At 44.3% G+C, this 14,651-nt stretch overlaps 1 protein-coding gene across 2 annotated transcripts in view; it reads right to left on the bottom strand.

The window, feature by feature from the left end:
* Nucleotides 1–613: 613 nt before the first annotated feature.
* Nucleotides 614–14,651, bottom strand: part of LOC147620319 (Nucleotidyltransferase family protein) — a 32,420-nt gene continuing 18,382 nt past the window's right edge. Inside the window, exons 4-6 of one of the 2 annotated variants that reach the window (XR_015261772.1) lie at nucleotides 12,504–12,567; nucleotides 1,645–1,841; nucleotides 614–1,518 (exon numbers count right to left, since the gene is read on the bottom strand). Coding sequence is in view for 1 of the 2 variants with exons in the window: in XM_086772514.1 (XP_086628640.1) it covers nucleotides 1,293–1,518; nucleotides 1,645–1,841; nucleotides 12,504–12,567 (487 nt within the window). In the remaining variant the exon portion in view is untranslated. The remainder of the gene's footprint in view (nucleotides 1,519–1,644; nucleotides 1,842–12,503; nucleotides 12,568–14,651) is intronic. The other variant, XM_086772514.1, reaches the window with a different exon arrangement.

Raw genomic sequence — 14,651 nt, 5'->3', positions numbered from 1 at the left:
TCTTACACTTTCCTTCTCATCCCATTTGGCTAAGCTAACACAAATAGTGCAAGGTGTGACAGCATAATGACGAGGAAAATCCAAGTCACAGCAGCAACATGCAGTCACAAAAACAAGCAAAGTAAGTTGTGTAGCACCGATCAGTATATTTGCGGCCTCCCTTGAATCATGGGTGTACATGCACTATACAGAGCTGGTGAAAATATAAGTTTCTTTGTGGATATCATCCATATGGATGACAATCGGTCATAAAGGTAGACACATTGTCCTTGGGGATGTAAAGAATGGTGTACAAACAGTAGCCAAAAACTGGGCTATGCATGTATGGACCTACAATTGCTCATTATGTCTCGTTGAGTCTCCCCAAAAAGAAAACCACCACCACCAGATCATACACTGGGCCTCTTACTGCCATGTTCTAGACCATCCAGTAAACCTCAATCGTGTAGTTTGCTGGCCTAACTTTGACAATTCCCTCCCTCTTCCCATTGATTTGAGAAAAAAGGAATAGCAATAAGAACCACAAGCTTGTACATCCTCGTGCGGCTCACCCATACGTGATTTCAAACTGTGAATTACAAGGTGCGTTCTCATCACATAAATCTTGTTCTACAATAATTGAGGCGGTTCATACCAACATAAACTTCATCAAAAGAGAAAATAATCATGTTAGTGGATCTACTTGTTAGAAAATGGCAGTGTTGTGTTGGCTGCTTATCCTGAAGTCCATTGTGAAGATGGCACAGTGGCAAAGCTTTATCTCAGGGTTAGCCAGTGAAACAGCAGTTCATTATTTATCAACTTGTGCTGAAGCCACAATTACATAATACACTCAACCGTAGCTTCATTTCTGAGAAACTAGTGTACAAGTGCAACTTAACTTTCAAGTATGCCATAAATATAACCTGATACTGGTAGCCCATTCATCTGTCATCAAAAGCATACCAGGCTGGAGCCATGCATTTGCCTAAAGCATGAACGATTCATAACTTGAATCATGTATCTTACACTGGCCAAAAACAAATCAACAAGTTGACTTTGAAATACAGATGCCACCTCAAAGTGGTCAAAACTGGAAGTGCTGCAGCTGCATGCGTCTCTTCATCACTTTGGGCAGTAAAGAACTATCTGCTGAATCCAAGACAACATTCCCTTCATACATTCTTGCTGATGATGCCTGTCTCTCTCTGTCATATGATGCTGTGAAAGGTGCTTATTTCCATGACTCCAATACTACCCTTTTGATTTCCTTGTCTCAATCATAGAAGTCGCACACATGGGGCCATGGTCCACTATGCAGCCTGTGCCTTCTGTCGCACGTAAGGCTCGAAAAGTGCAACACATGGGTTGGCATCATGACGCATGATTCTGGCAGCTCGTTGAAACTCATCACGTAAAACACGTATGCTATGTTTGTCAACCACACGCCCCAAATCATGTGAAACTTCAAATGGATCTTCAATGCATATCAGGTGCCGTTCATTACCAATACGTCGGGTCCAGTCCTTCTCAACTTTACTGAAGCGCAACCCATTAAAAAGTCATCAAGTGACAAACACAAGGAAACCCTCTTAAGTTAGAAAAAAGGTCTCTGAAGAGAGAAATAAGATCTAAGCTTTGTCACGGATGGCTTGAGAAGTTCACCTTAGAAATTTCCCAGTTCTGATAGAAATCACCGTGCGACTGTAATCATGCCTAAAAGCCCAGTACTCAAAAAATACTGTTACCAAATCAGCTAGAGTCTCTTTGTTTTTCTGGCCAAAACCCTTCAGCCTCTCGACCCGATCAAAATATTCACACTTTATGTCACCCACCGTCACACGATAAGTGGGCTCCATTTCCTGCCACAACAGAGCAGCTAACCATGAGACCATGTCCAAATAATGATGGTTCCACACAGTTTCCTAAAGAAACATTAAAAAATATCAATAAGAGCAGCAAAGCCAATGTTGGCATATGCCACATCAGCATGTCCAATAAAGACACCACATCAATAGCCAAATTCTTCAGCATGTCCGTGCCACTTCACAGAGCCAGTATATGCCATGTCAATGTGCATGTTATGTGGCATTGAGTGGCACAAATGATTGAACGGACCCGGGCACCAGTTGCACAGAAAAGTCAGTCATAGTCGCCTGTAGAGGGGTCTGCCAGTCGGGAGAGGACAAACGGGGGGGGGGGGGCGCGGGGCGAAGGTACTCTGATCTTTAGCGTGAATCCCATCAGCGAGACCCTTGTCCTGTGTCTCTGGGGAGAGTCTGTTGAAGCTAACCAACACTTCCGAAAACTGAGCAGGGGACTGCTGCACGAGGGGACCTCAGGCAAGCAACTGGAAGAGGGCTGGCTTGAGGTGACCACCCCAACCTCGGATCAAACTGGCTGCAAATCGGTCCTCGAAAGAGAGCTGTGGCTGCAAGCTCGAGCCTCTGTGAATATCAACCGCACACTCGGGGTTCAGGGGCCACCAAGAGACGAAGTACGGGCCGAGATCCGTGTGAATAGAAAGCCTTCCAGGACTCACCCCTTGGCCAAAGACCTCGAACGATCAGCTTGCCCAACACGGCTCTGCTCTGAATTGCTGGATCAATGATGCCTAGCCTGCCACAATGACGAGGCTGGATGATCACCCTCCAGGCCACCTTGTCCCTCACAGGACAACCGTATGTCTCTGCCCAGAGAAAATTCGAGATCAGCTGCTGAACCTGTCCAAGACACTCCCGGCAGAATGCCCAGCATGAAGTAATGTACCACATTGTGACCACGAGCACCTGGTTGGCCTCCACCACTAATCGCCTCCGCGACAAACAGGAAGAGGAAAGGGGTCAGGGGGCATCCCTATTTAACTGATCTTGAAATCGGAAACCTGTCCCCTTTGGCCCTTGGATGTGGACCTGACTGTGGGCGCCGGAATAAAACGATGAGACTCCTCTAATCCAGCCGGCCGGGAATCCCATCCGAAGCATGGTGCCCTCAAGAAAAGCACTCCCAAAAAATAAAGATGTTATCCAATGCGCTCCTATCCTGAATAAACCCGGTCTGTGTGCCATGGATCAAGTCGGGAAGGTGAAGGCGGCGAATGGCTTTGGAAAGGATTTTGTAGCCGCTTCCAAGGAAGGTGATAGCGCGCCCCTGTCATACCACCAAACAATCACCTCCCTCCTTGAGAATCAGATGAATAAGTCCCTCCGAAAGTCGCTCCGGCATATGGCCAGGGACCATGATCTCGTTGAAGGTGGCCTAGAAACCACCTTCCATAAGATTTCAGTGAAGAAAAAACGGAGACAACCAGGCTAAACTCACAAGGGATCCGTCTCTCCAATGGTGGGGGCCTAACTGCTCAAAATCTTATCTAGGTCCAGATGCCATAGTTCTGCATCGTGAATAACAAGAGTGTGGGCAGCCACTGTATGTGCATCATATGGACAATTGTTATAGTTGTCCAGCTTATACAAGCCATTGCATCATGTTCTAGAAGTGACTATAGCATAACTCCTTGAAGGGTCCATGACTAAACACATCTTATCTGCAAATTCAACCACCAAACCTTGATCGGTTATGGCCGAGACAGAGAGCAGATTTTTCTTTATCCCTGAAACATACAATACATTTGTCATGCATACATTTGCACCATTGGCTACAACAAGCATGACCTTGGCTATCCCTTTCACTAGATAAGTAGCATGATCTACACATGATACAGTGTGGCAATCACAAGCATAAACCAAGTGCTGAACTGCATCTATGCACAAAGTGAGATGGCTCGAAGCACCACTATCAAAATACCAAATTACATCCTTACAATGGGATGCAATCAAAGACATATCCCTTTCACTAGATAAGTAGCATGATCTGCACATGATACAGTGTGGCCATCACAAGCATAAACCAAGTGCTGAACTGCATCTATGCACGAAGTGAGATGGCTCGAAGCACCACTATCAAAATACCAAATTACATCCTTACAGTGGGATGCAATCATGGGATGCAATCAAAGACATATCCTGTTCTGTGGCACTTGGTGTGTCACTATTGCATGTGACCAAAAATGTCTCACTCCTCATGGACTCATTAGCACATTGCTTTGCTTTGTCATTAGAAGTGTCCGCTACTTCATTACCAGCATCTTTCTTCTTCTCTATATTCATTTATGTAGTAGCCCGGCTTATGACAGTAGTAACATCTGCCCTTCTTTTTGGGCTTGCTGGCACTCCTTTTTCAGATGTACCACCTCTAGAAGATAGCTATCCATGACTGGCCTTATTGGACCGGTGTCCTCCATGCTTAAAGCTCTTTGCTTTCCCCTTGTCCTTGTGTGAGGACTTCTCAGCCTATTAGTGATTTATAAGACATGATTAAAAGACATAACATTGAAAGTAAGATGCTTGTTGTTGCATTGAGACACAAGGCCTTGTTAAATAGGGCCTGAAGAGGTACAAATGAAGAGGCACATCCCTAATGAAAGGGTGTGACTCTTGAATGAATAGTTATGTCCTTTGGACGTAGAGATGTGTCCTTTGATCAATAGATGTTTCTTTGAATAGACATGTGTCTCTTTGAATAGACATGTCCTTTGATCAATAGATGTGTCTCTTTGAATAGACATGTCTGTTGATGATGAACCATGTGACGAGGTGTGACCCTTAGTTGGTGTCCCTTCAATGATTAAGAGTAATTAAGAATAATTCAAAGAGATTAAGAGAGAATAAGTCACAATCATGACATTCCCTCCCGCTTAAAATAAGACTCCGATTAAATAACAGACTTCTGATGTTGCTGGAGATCTTCGTCATTAGGCCATTCATGCTTGTGGTGAAGCTTGCACTAAGAAAAAAAAAATTTTAATTCCTCTATTGTCTTGTTGTCATGCTTTATATGTTAAATCCCAAGCTGTAGCATCGTTCTTTAATGTCTTCTTCTTTGTCCGCTTCCAAATGTTGGACTTGAAGTTGACTTGGCTATGTTGCAGTGTAGAAGAATTTAAAGGTTCAACCATGAAGTCTCTCGATGATACTTGACTAGTATTTGTTGAAGTGTTGATCTTGAAAGTAGTAAAGTACTCATCCAATTTGTTAGAAGAATGTGTGAAATTCTCTATAATGTTGAAAACATTATCCTCTTGATTGATATCAACTGTGTTATCCCATGTGGGTAAGATTGAAACGAGTGTTATATCCGCGTTGGTAGTCTCTGTCTTCAAAGAAATCCATCATTGGTGACTCATCATGTTGAGATAAAGAATCCAAGGACTTTTCAATATCATCTTACTGTTCTTCTAAAGTCATGCTGGAAGAATCCTCGATATTGTCATCAACTCACTCAATAAAGTTTGCAATAGATATGTCTAGGTTAGGACCAACATGAAGTGCATGAGCTACTACATGTTTTCCTTTACCGAAGCAATCTTTTGAAGTCGAAGGTTCCATATTGCGGTTTTGAGCAGCACTGGGTCATTCAGGACATTCAAACCATCTATGGTTGCCATTACAATTTATGCACAATCCTGTCTTTTGTTGTTCACAAGAAGATGAAGCTATTGCAAGACGGCAAGTGCGAGATTGGTCATATCCAGAGTCCTATTGTAGAGACCAGAGGGTGTAGAGAAGAGTGTGTCGGTGAGAATGTGTGAGGATTCGAGCAGGTTTGAGCACCACACAGAGAAGAGAAGAAGAAGTCGACTCCCTGCAGATTTCAACGTGAGTATGTTTCTCACTTACTCACTACTTTAGTTTTATTAAAACTTAGGGTACACATGTGTCCGGGCGTCCCCGGCCGGACACAGGCCAATTTGTGTGTGTGTGTTTATATGTACACACTTAACATATGTGACAAGGGGCTCAGCAAGAGCTTTACCCCCAACAACCTCCCACTTAAAGATCTTGTTGAGCGATCTTGTAGAAGTGTGTGTGTGAATCATCTGACTCCCACCAAATCAAGGCAATGCTCATGCGATGACTTGGCGAGGCTCTTTGTCAATACATCTAAGGGATTTTCTTGCGTTTTGATCTTAGTCAATGTGACTAGACCATCGTCTATCACTTGTTTGTTGATAAAGTGATAGCGCACATCAATGTGCTTTGTACGCGCATGGAACATGGCATTCTTAGCCAGATGAATGGCACTCTGGCTATCACAATAGATGACTGGCATGTGCTGCTGCAATCCCAACTCAGTGACTAGTCTGCCAAGCCAAATGGCCTCTTTCGAGGCCTCTGTGGCTCAAATATATTCAGCCTCAGTAGTGGATAGTGCAACTATCCTTTGTAGCCTGGAACACCATGAAATTGCACCACCAGCCAATGTAAACACATACCCACTTGTGGACTTGCGAGTATCAATATCACCTGCCATGTCTGCATCACAATACCCCTCTAGATGCATGGACCCTTCACCAAAGCATAAGCATTTATCCACTGTACCCTTCAAGTAGCGTAAGATGTATTTCACTGCTTCCCAATGTGACTTGCCTGGATTTGCCGTGTATCTGCTTACAACTCCCACTGCATAAGCAATGTCCATACGAGTCGTGATCATAGCATACATCAATGAACCACAAGCTGAAGCATACGGTACATCCCGCATAGCATTAATGCTTGCATCATCTTTTGGGCTGTCTCTCTTGCTAAGCTTAACATGAGGAGGCAATGGCACTCCATATGGCTTAGCATTAGACATATTGAACCTATCAAGTACCTTTTTAATGTACTTCTCTTGAGACAAGAAGAGAAGCTTTCTCTTTCTATCCCTTTTGATACGCATGCCCAGGATGTGCTCGGCATTGCCTAAGTCTTTCATAGAAAAGACTGAATTCAGCTGTGTCTTTAGTTGTTTCAGAGCTTCAATGCTCTTTGCGGCAAGTAACATATCATCCACATAAAGTACCAAGATAATGAGACTGTCATCATCAGCCCTCTTGGTATACAAGCAGTGATCACTATCACTTCGTTGAAAACCTTGTGAGAGCATAAAGGCATCAAACTTTTTGTACCATTGTCTGGGTGCTTGTTTCAAGCCATAGAGACTCCTTTTAAGTTTGCATACAAGATGTTCTTTCCCAGACTGTACAAAGCCTTCTGGCTGTTTCATATACGGCTCTTCCTCTATATCACCATGCAAGAAAGCAGTTTTGACGTCCATTTGATCTAGCTCAAGATCCAATGAAGCCACCAAGGCAAGTAAGACTCTTATAGTAGTCATTTTCACAACAGGAGAGAACACTTCCTGGAAGTCAATGCCCTCTTCCTGCTTGTACCCTTTTGCTACAAGTCTTGCCTTGTACTTGGGTTTTCCATCAACACACTTGACTTTATAAACCCATTTGTTTGGAATTGCCTTCTTACCCTTAGGCAAGCAAACCAAATCCCAAGTGTCATTTTGTAACAATGACTTCATTTCCTCTTGCATGGCAAGCTCCCACTGTTTCTGTTTATCACATGATTGGGCTTCCTTATACGAAAAAGGCTCACCCTCATCTGACAGCATAATGTAATCAAGAGAAGGCGTAAACCTTTGAGGAGCCCTTCTAACACGTGTGGACCGCCTCACCCAATGATCTACATTGACAGGCATAGGATCCACATCAGGTGGAATGTTTTCCAAAGCATCATGGGGCTGATTTTCCCCATTTTCAGCCAGCTGTCCATCATTTGCAGGTGGATTTTCAGCCCCCTGCCTGTTGCCATACATGTCTATTGGCTGTCCATTATCTTCTGGCTCAAAGACAACAGGCTCTTCATCAGCCATTTGCTGATTTTCAGTGGCATTTGTTGCATTGGCCTTTGAATGCTTCAAGGGATTTTATGTCCAATTCCTTGGAATGATTTGCTTGAAGTAAACGATAGAGGACTTTAAGTGCAACGTCATCTACCTCTGCTGGTATGTCGTCGCGAATTGAAGCTGGTGTGGCGACTGAAGCGAGCGAGCTGGTTCGTTGGGAGAATCCTCGTTGAAGTTGTCACATCTGTGTCGTGAGCGTTGCCAATGTCGATTGGAGTTGAGCTTGCATAGCCTCCATTTGGGTTTGCATGTTCTGTTGCCATGGGGAGAGAGCTGGTGCATCTTCCAGAATCTGTTCTTCTTCTATGGTGATTGGGTTGGTAGTGTTGGTCCGCTGCTGGAGCTCCCAAAGACGCCATTGTGTCCTAGTAAGAACCATCTCTAGGAGGGCGACGTTGGGCCATGCTGGAATATGGTTGTGGCGAGACTATCAAAGGAGCCGCTAACGACCACCCAATGTATCGAGGACGATCAAAAGGGGTGGTTAAGGGGCTAGAACTGCCAGCAAGTGGCGAGGAGTATAGGTTGGTGACGACGATCGAAAACTAAATGCGAGGGGAGCCTGCTTTGGGTATATACTGATCTCGTGGAATATAAGAGATGCCTCTGGGATGGCAAGGCCAAGATAAGGATGGCGTTCCAAGAGAAAGGTACAATGGGGTAAATCTTGTTCCAAGGTATGAATGGCGTTCCAAGAGAAAGGTACAATGGGATAAATCCTGTTCCGAGGTATGAACCCCGAATATCCACACGTCATATTCTCGATCACGACAAGTGGGTGTGGCAGCTCGCTATCTAAATGCGGAAAGGTGTCGGGAAAACAAGAACAGGTGCAGAAGCAGGGGAGGGTGCCCGAGGAGGAGTGTCCTGAAGATAGCTCTAGTCATAAGTCTCCTCGGCCACAAGCCATCTCAAAACGAAGATGTTATTGCAAGATGGTGAGATGCGTCCAGCGAATGCAGGTAGGTGTCTTCAACCCATAAAAAAGTAATGTTGCTGCCCGAGGTGTGTTGTGTTACACGTTTCTAAGATAAATCAAGACCACATTGTTGTGTGTGTTGTGCCATTATATTGCTCTATGGGAATTTTTCATGCACAAAATGCTTGAAACGAACATACCTAAAAATTCTGCAGAAAGGAGAAGACCAAGGCTGTCATATTGTAGAAGGAGGTGTTATCATTCTGCTCAGCCTACCTTGGCAACGCTAGTGTGGCGAGAACCACCCCCGCCCGACACTCGGCCCATTCTTGGGCTTACGTGGCAAGGGGTGCCATTTCAGCTTCTTCGTCACGTTTGTCACTGACCCAGTTCTTCCGTCTTGTCGTTGTGCCCAGTTCTTCCACGCTATTGCCATCCACCGTTATGAGCTGTCGTCTCAACTATCATGATGTCGCCTCAGGTTCCTCGTTGACCTGCACCCAATGACCTCGCCGACCCAACAACTGCTCTCTTTGTCCATCAGAGACTGCGCAACACACTTCTTTGAGCTCTTTGAGTAGCTCCCCTCTGAGGTGGTGAAAGCAAAGAACAAACAAGAGCAAATCTATCAAGCAATCGTGGTGGTAATAGGGCATTTTCAGCCAAGGTGTCATGATTGTGACTTAATCTCTTAATTATTCTTAATTACTCTTAATAATTGAAGGGACCCAGTGAACGGTTACACCTCGTCACGTGGGTCATCACCAAAGGACACGTCTATTCAAAGAGGCACATCTCTACATCCAAAGGACATAACTATTCATTCAAGAGTCCCACCCTTTCATCAGTGATGTGCCTCTTCATTTGTACCTCTTCAGGCCCTATTTAACAAGGCCTTGTGTCTCAATGCAACAATACACAGCTTTCTACTTTAAGCATCTTACTTTCTGTGTTCTGTCTTTTAATCATGTCTTATAAATCACTAATAGGCAAAGAAGTCCTCACAATGGTATCAGAGCAAACAAACTCTACCCTGTAGGATGCCCACAACCAAACCCTAACCCTAAAAATAAAAAACCCCAACCCTAAAAATCAGCCAGCCTTAACTCTAAAATTAGCCTTAGCAAGGTTTGTATGGAAGAGCATGAAAGAATGCTCTGTTCAATTTTGGCCCTTTTGTCCAATTTTGCTTGATTTATGAAATTCCCCAATTTTCTACAACACAAAAAAAAAAAAAAAAATTGATGGCAAGCTGTAGCCTCACCGGGGTACTCATAGCATAGAATTGGGTCTTCTCCCACCTTTGCGTTGGTGATGGTGGCTCTCCAAGGATGAATTGACACCTTCGCCTCCCTCCTTTCGAAAAGCCACGACTCCTTAAGTTTTTTTTTCCATTTTAAAAAAAAAAGGGGTGTTACACCTTATATACCTTACATTGGCTTTAATCAAAGCCACGTGGCAAGCCCAACCTCCCCAGCTAGTGTGCGTACCACCAACAAAAAAAAAGAATCGGCGCCCAATGCCCGCTATACTGTTAATGGCCAGCCCCTAAACAACAAACCAAAGAGCATAAAGGTAAAGTTTGATATTTTTGTAAATAACCTCTTAAGAGCTTCCAGCCCGGGGTTATGTGTGTTTTGTTAGCCCTTCGATGTAACACTTTGATTTTTCTTACCTTGAGGTATCCTTGAGGTGTTCTTTTAGCCCTTAAATGTAAAGCAATGATGTATCTTACCTTGAGGTCTGTGCCCTTGAGGTGTTTCTTTAATAGAAAATGATCTTCTTTTGTGGAAGAAAAAAAAAACAAACCAAAGAGCAAAAAAAAAAAAGCGAATCAGCCAGCCTCACATGCAGCCCACAAACACATTTAAAAAAAACGCAAATGCTGCTGCTCTGCAACGCATGAATCAGCCTCACGAAGCTGGGCTAGAAATCTGCAGCACACAGCCACAAGGCAGCAACTCGCGTGCAGTTCGACGGGTAGCTCCAGGAGAAACAAGCTCTAATACCAAATATTAGAAAGCCACAGCCACATAGAGAGAGACTTAGGGTTTCAATTGACAACCACACAGAGATGGAGATTACACAGTACACAAATGTTGAGAGTGAGAATCAGTGGAGGTGACAGAGTCAACCTTCCACATATATCCATCCAGGCCATCGAGGGTACCCACACTCCGCCTCTTGAGTCCATCAGGAGCATTTGGCTCAACATCATTCACCCCCTCCATGGATAGTGGGGGAAGCTACAGGAAGGTTCTAACCGCATGCGGAAGCGGCGGGAGGCTTTCTTGAGGCTCTAGAGGCTTGGCCCATTTCTCATAGATAGAGGTGTTGACCCCACTTGGCATCACAGACCACCTCTGTGGTTGTCCCCCCCTCCTTATGAGATAGCCTTCTCCTTGCAGAGCGGCCAGCCGGAGGAGAAGTGTCTCTTCCCCTTGTGATCATTTGATTCCCGCCCTTATATGAGGTGAATTTGTATCTAGCCCTTCGTGGTTGTATCTAGCTCTTTGTGGCTGTCTTTCATTAACTAATAGAAGGATCTTTTTCCCGGAAAAAAAAAGTATGCATTCCTCTTCAATCCCTAGTTCATTGCGCAATTTTGGCAATTGGTGTTTAAAGCCATAAATCTGCTTTGAAGACAATCTAACAATCAACCCATGACATCGGCTTTACACCACCATGCGAACGCTTTATGCTGAAGCATGATCTGTATCTGACTAATACGTTGATCATTAGTGTAACTATGCAAATCAAAAAAAGCATCCCAAGCCAGTTATCAATGCAAACCTGGCCACACTCCTTCCGCTCTCCCAAGAAGGGATCTCGGTGGAAAGACACTTGCATGGGGAGTGTACTAGCTGCAAATTGGGAAGCCCAGGAGTGTATCGCCTGTAACTGTTTCTGCAAATCAAGAACAGTGGAAAACAGCATATTCACAAGGGATGAAAAGGGGAAAGGGGGGGGTCGCTATGGGCCAGCCATTTTATCCTTTCTTGTATATGGATAATATTGTGCTAGTTTCTTCATCAACCGATGGGTTGCAGAAACACACATATTTTCACCTATGGAGAGAAACTTATAACAACATGAGGTGACGGGTGAGAGAGGACAAGGAATTCTCCACGCGACGACTCCTCAAAGTCTAGACCCCAGCTCAATACTTTTCCTAGGATAAGAACTCCAGGCAGATGAGGCACGCCATGTCTGTTTGCATCTTTGTTGCAGACTCAAATATGGCAGCCAGGTCGCATGGAAAAGAATACCGAACTCAGGAAGCAGATAGTTCTGCAAGGCTTAAGAGGAGTGGTGTATTTGAGAAGAAAAATGTCTCTCATCCCTCAAGTGTCATTCCCAAACAAACTCGATCAAAGATTACTTGCCTTATTGTTAGTACTCGACATGGATGGCACGTGATATGCCATCACCAAAGGTCATGTGCATCCTATTATGGCAGTTCCTGTGCTCCAACGTGAGCCATAGATCTTAGCTCTTATGGTTGGGTTGCCAATCTACGCAGTTCATGCTGGGGACAGAAAAAGTTAAGTGACTTGAGAGGAGGTCCTTAATGGTTTGAAATATCCATGCTTAGACTTGTTAAACATGGGAGCAATCCTGTTGAACCACAAAAATTATGTTTGTGCCAAGCATTCCAGTGAGCAACTTCAAAACATAGCTACAGTTGTCCGAGGTCCCATACAAGCTGGATAAGACTTGAAAAATCAGACATTACTAGAGGTGACACAATGAGATTTGCACTTCGAAGGCATCAACATTAGAGCTTTAAAGAGTTGCTTATTAATAGTACCTGAAGACAAGGAAGCACAGCAGGCTTTCGTTGCTGAAGAAAATGGATACACATTAAAACATACCTGCGAAAATGAGGGTAAAATGTCAATGCAAACTTTTTTTTTCCCTAGGGAAAAAGATCGTTCTATTAGTTATATGAAAAAACAGCCAATAGGCAGAATTACAAACACAGAACCTCTAAAAGAGGACAAAACACAAGAGAGGATAGTCCCTTCCATGGCTAGCCGCTCTCGGATGGAACTAAAATTCATGTATATTTAAGTAGAGCCTAAGGTTGTGGTTTCCCTCTCTTATACTATTTGAGTTTCACAAGGGAAATTGGAGAGAGTAATGAAGCTATTCTTTTATGTAGTTAAGATTAAGCATGTATGCATAATGAGTTTTATTACTAAGATGAGAGTTCTTTAATAATATGCGAGAGAAAGCAGGGTGTGTGATGAGTAGGGATTGATTAAATTTGTAAACAAGGAAAATTGGAGAGAGTAAAGAAGTTATACTTTTAAGTAGATAAGATTAAGCATGTATGCATAATGAATTATATTACTCAAATAAGAGTTCTTTAATAACATGCATGAGAATTTACATCAGCAGCATAGCGGCAAGGCACATTTGGCAGGCATCTAGCGCCCCCCCACCCCCCCCTCCAAAACACACACACACACAGCAGAGTCCGTCTGTGCCATGTCGACAGATATCATTCATACCCTCCGCGGCCAGTGGGGGAAGCTAAGGGGGGTGCAAACCACATGCGGAAACTTAGAGAGGCCTTCCTATGCACATGGCAATAGGTGTTAGCACAATCATCCCCAGTTTCTGCCCATATTTGGTGTCCCTTTTGGTCCACTTTTCATGGCCCTTGATTGTGGGCTGGCCACCCCTTTTTTTGTATATTTTTCTGGGATTTTTCCCAGGCTGGATGTATTTTTCCCAGTCGGCCAGCTGCATTGTACCCAGTCAGCCAATTCACCATGTCCAGTCAGCCAGCCCCTCTTACCTATAAATAGGTGGGCTGGCCTCTCACCTTTTCATCTTGCCTAGTCTTTCTTTTGGTCCCTCACTTATGAGTCTCTGCTCAGCACACTCTAGTGCTTATTTGCTTCCGCTCTGTGCACTCATTCATGGTATCATCGCTCCCAGATCAGCGATTCTCTCTGCTGCCCCAGATTGTGCCCTATCTACAGCCCCTTCACCTCTGCGTTATTTTCACAGATTTGCAGCCCTCTGGATGCTGCATTTTTTGGACCGTTGCTGCTGATTGCTTTCCCTTCACTTTGGCTTCATTGCTACAGCCTGAAGTTACTTTCTTATCGACGTTTTTCTCTACTTGGATTCTGGAATCAGTCGGCCTGTATTTTCAGGACTGCAGCCCCTCTTCAGCTGTGTTTTCCTCTCCAGTGGACATTCCCTTTTGCAGAGGGGGTCTTGTGGTGGTTCTGGCTTTGGTGGCAACCTTGGTACTTGTGGTGGTCACTCCTTCCGAGATTGTGCATATTTATGAGATTGAGCCCAAGCTTTTGTGATGGCTGCCCCGACTACACTTCATATGTTCTCTGAGTCTGCAAAGTTGGATGGTTCCAACTACACTTTGTGGAAGGTGAAGGTGAAATCAGCCTTGCGTGGCGTGGATCTCTGGGATTGGCTTGTTACACCTGCCAATGCCACCCCTCCAACCCTTGTTTCCGGTGGTGTGACTCAGGCACAGATTGATATTTGGCAGGCGAATGATCGTCGTGTTTTCTCCTCTCTGATGTTGAATTGTCAGGATTCTGTTCTCTCATGTGCATACAGCAGATGCTACACATGAAGTTTGAAAGGCATTTGCAAATTTCTATGAGATTAAGTCTTCGGGTCAGATTTTGGCGTTGGAAAAGCAGCTTATGAACTTGTCAGTTTCTTCCTTTCCATCTTTATTTGCTTTCATCTCGAAGATGAAAGATCTCCGAGACGAGCTTGCTGTTTGTGGCAAGGATATCTCTATAGAGGATATGGCTATTCGGCTTCTCTCCAAGCTTCCAGAGAGGTTTGATGCTCGTCTTGTTCCAGTTACTTGGGAGGAAGTTCTCCCCTCCATTATACAGATTGAGTCTCGCTTTGAAGAGCGCACTGGCACCTCTGGTGGTTCTGATGGAGCTTTGGCTACACGAGA

This window comes from Cibotium barometz, chromosome 32, assembly GCF_041138505.1.
Source record: "Cibotium barometz isolate CiBa-2024 chromosome 32, ASM4113850v1, whole genome shotgun sequence".
NCBI lineage: Eukaryota > Viridiplantae > Streptophyta > Polypodiopsida > Cyatheales > Cibotiaceae > Cibotium > Cibotium barometz.
The sequence above is the reverse complement of the archived record's forward strand: the minus strand, read 5'-3'. Positions and strand labels throughout refer to the sequence as shown.